Source organism: Haplochromis burtoni, unplaced genomic scaffold (genome assembly GCF_018398535.1).
Source record: "Haplochromis burtoni strain Fernald_Lab_line unplaced genomic scaffold, NCSU_Asbu1 Contig_88, whole genome shotgun sequence".
NCBI classification, from domain to species: Eukaryota; Metazoa; Chordata; class Actinopteri; order Cichliformes; family Cichlidae; genus Haplochromis; species Haplochromis burtoni.
The window spans coordinates 1,071,290-1,072,322 of NW_024582449.1; the positions used below are offsets into that span (position 1 = coordinate 1,071,290).

Sequence of the window (1,033 nt, forward strand, 5' to 3'; positions counted from 1 at the left end):
AAACACAATTTAGAAGCCAGAGTACTCGGAGGAGACCCGGTGGATATTAAAATGGTTTTTTGAACAGCAACAAAGTCAAGTACAAGATGTGGAATACTGTTACACATGAATCTTACTTGCCCTGTATGAAAAAAATTCCCCTTTATTAAATATTTAACATGCATAACTAGGAGAACTTGTCAGTAAGCATGCAGTGCATTTGGCTATTTTATGGTGCCTTGCATCATATCTCCTTGAATGAGTGACTATGAATCTAATTCCCCCTTAATAAAAACTGGATACTAATGAATCATACGGCTTTGGTGGTGAATGTTAATTTGGTCTTCATTCATTCACAGAGAAAAAGCTACAGATTCCAAAATCCACTTCTAAAGAATCCAAAAAAGGGATGTACAAAAGGACAAAGGTCTTAACGGGGAGGAGGGGCTGAAAGTGCAGTTTTTGTTTGTGCATAATTTGTAGCTACAGAGGTCTCCTCCTATTCTCATTCTAATTGGAGCTGCACCCTCTCCCATGGCAGCTCTGGTTCCCAGAGTGAAGACCCAAGCCTCCCAGACTCTCACTCAGGCACACAGCCACCCAGACAGCCAGGCTGAGAGAGAGCGATGGAGGGAGGAGTCTAGTAGTGGAGCTCTATCCCCTGACAGGGTCTGCTGTGGTAAAGCAACAGAGAGAGAGAGAGAGAGAGAGAGAGAGAGAGAGAGAGAGCGGGCAAGTGAGGGCTGAAGGCACTCAGAATGGATGGGCAAAGAGAAACCGTGCGAGCGACAGAGGCAGAGTGAGCGAGTGTGTATTCTCAGAGTCAGCGGCGAAGACACAGAAAGTCTACAAGCTCACACCACAAACAGAGCGCGCAAAGGCAGAGCTGACAACCGGCTACACTCAAGAGTGACACACAGAGGGAAAAGACACAGAGAGACAGGAGAGGGAGAGAGAAGAAGAAGGACCAGAAGAAGAGGAGGACAGAAGACAGACAACCAGCTTTCCTCTGGTAAAACAAGACTCCACTGAGGGACTGTAGCATCCCCCCCCC

At 46.6% G+C, this 1,033-nt stretch overlaps 1 protein-coding gene across 8 annotated transcripts in view; it reads left to right on the forward strand.

Annotated features, from left to right (window-relative positions):
• The first annotated feature begins 528 nt into the window (after positions 1 to 528).
• Positions 529 to 1,033, forward strand: part of kirrel3b (kirre like nephrin family adhesion molecule 3b) — a 165,094-nt gene continuing 164,589 nt past the window's right edge. For 3 of the 8 annotated variants that reach the window (XM_042222550.1, XM_042222551.1, XM_042222552.1), the window contains exon 1: positions 531 to 991. In XM_042222550.1, coding sequence (XP_042078484.1) covers positions 742 to 991 — 250 coding nt within the window. In that variant the 5' untranslated portion in view covers positions 531 to 741. Of the gene's footprint in view, positions 992 to 1,033 lie in introns of all 8 variants that reach the window. The other 5 variants (XM_042222548.1, XM_042222549.1, XM_042222547.1 and 2 more) reach the window with 4 other exon arrangements.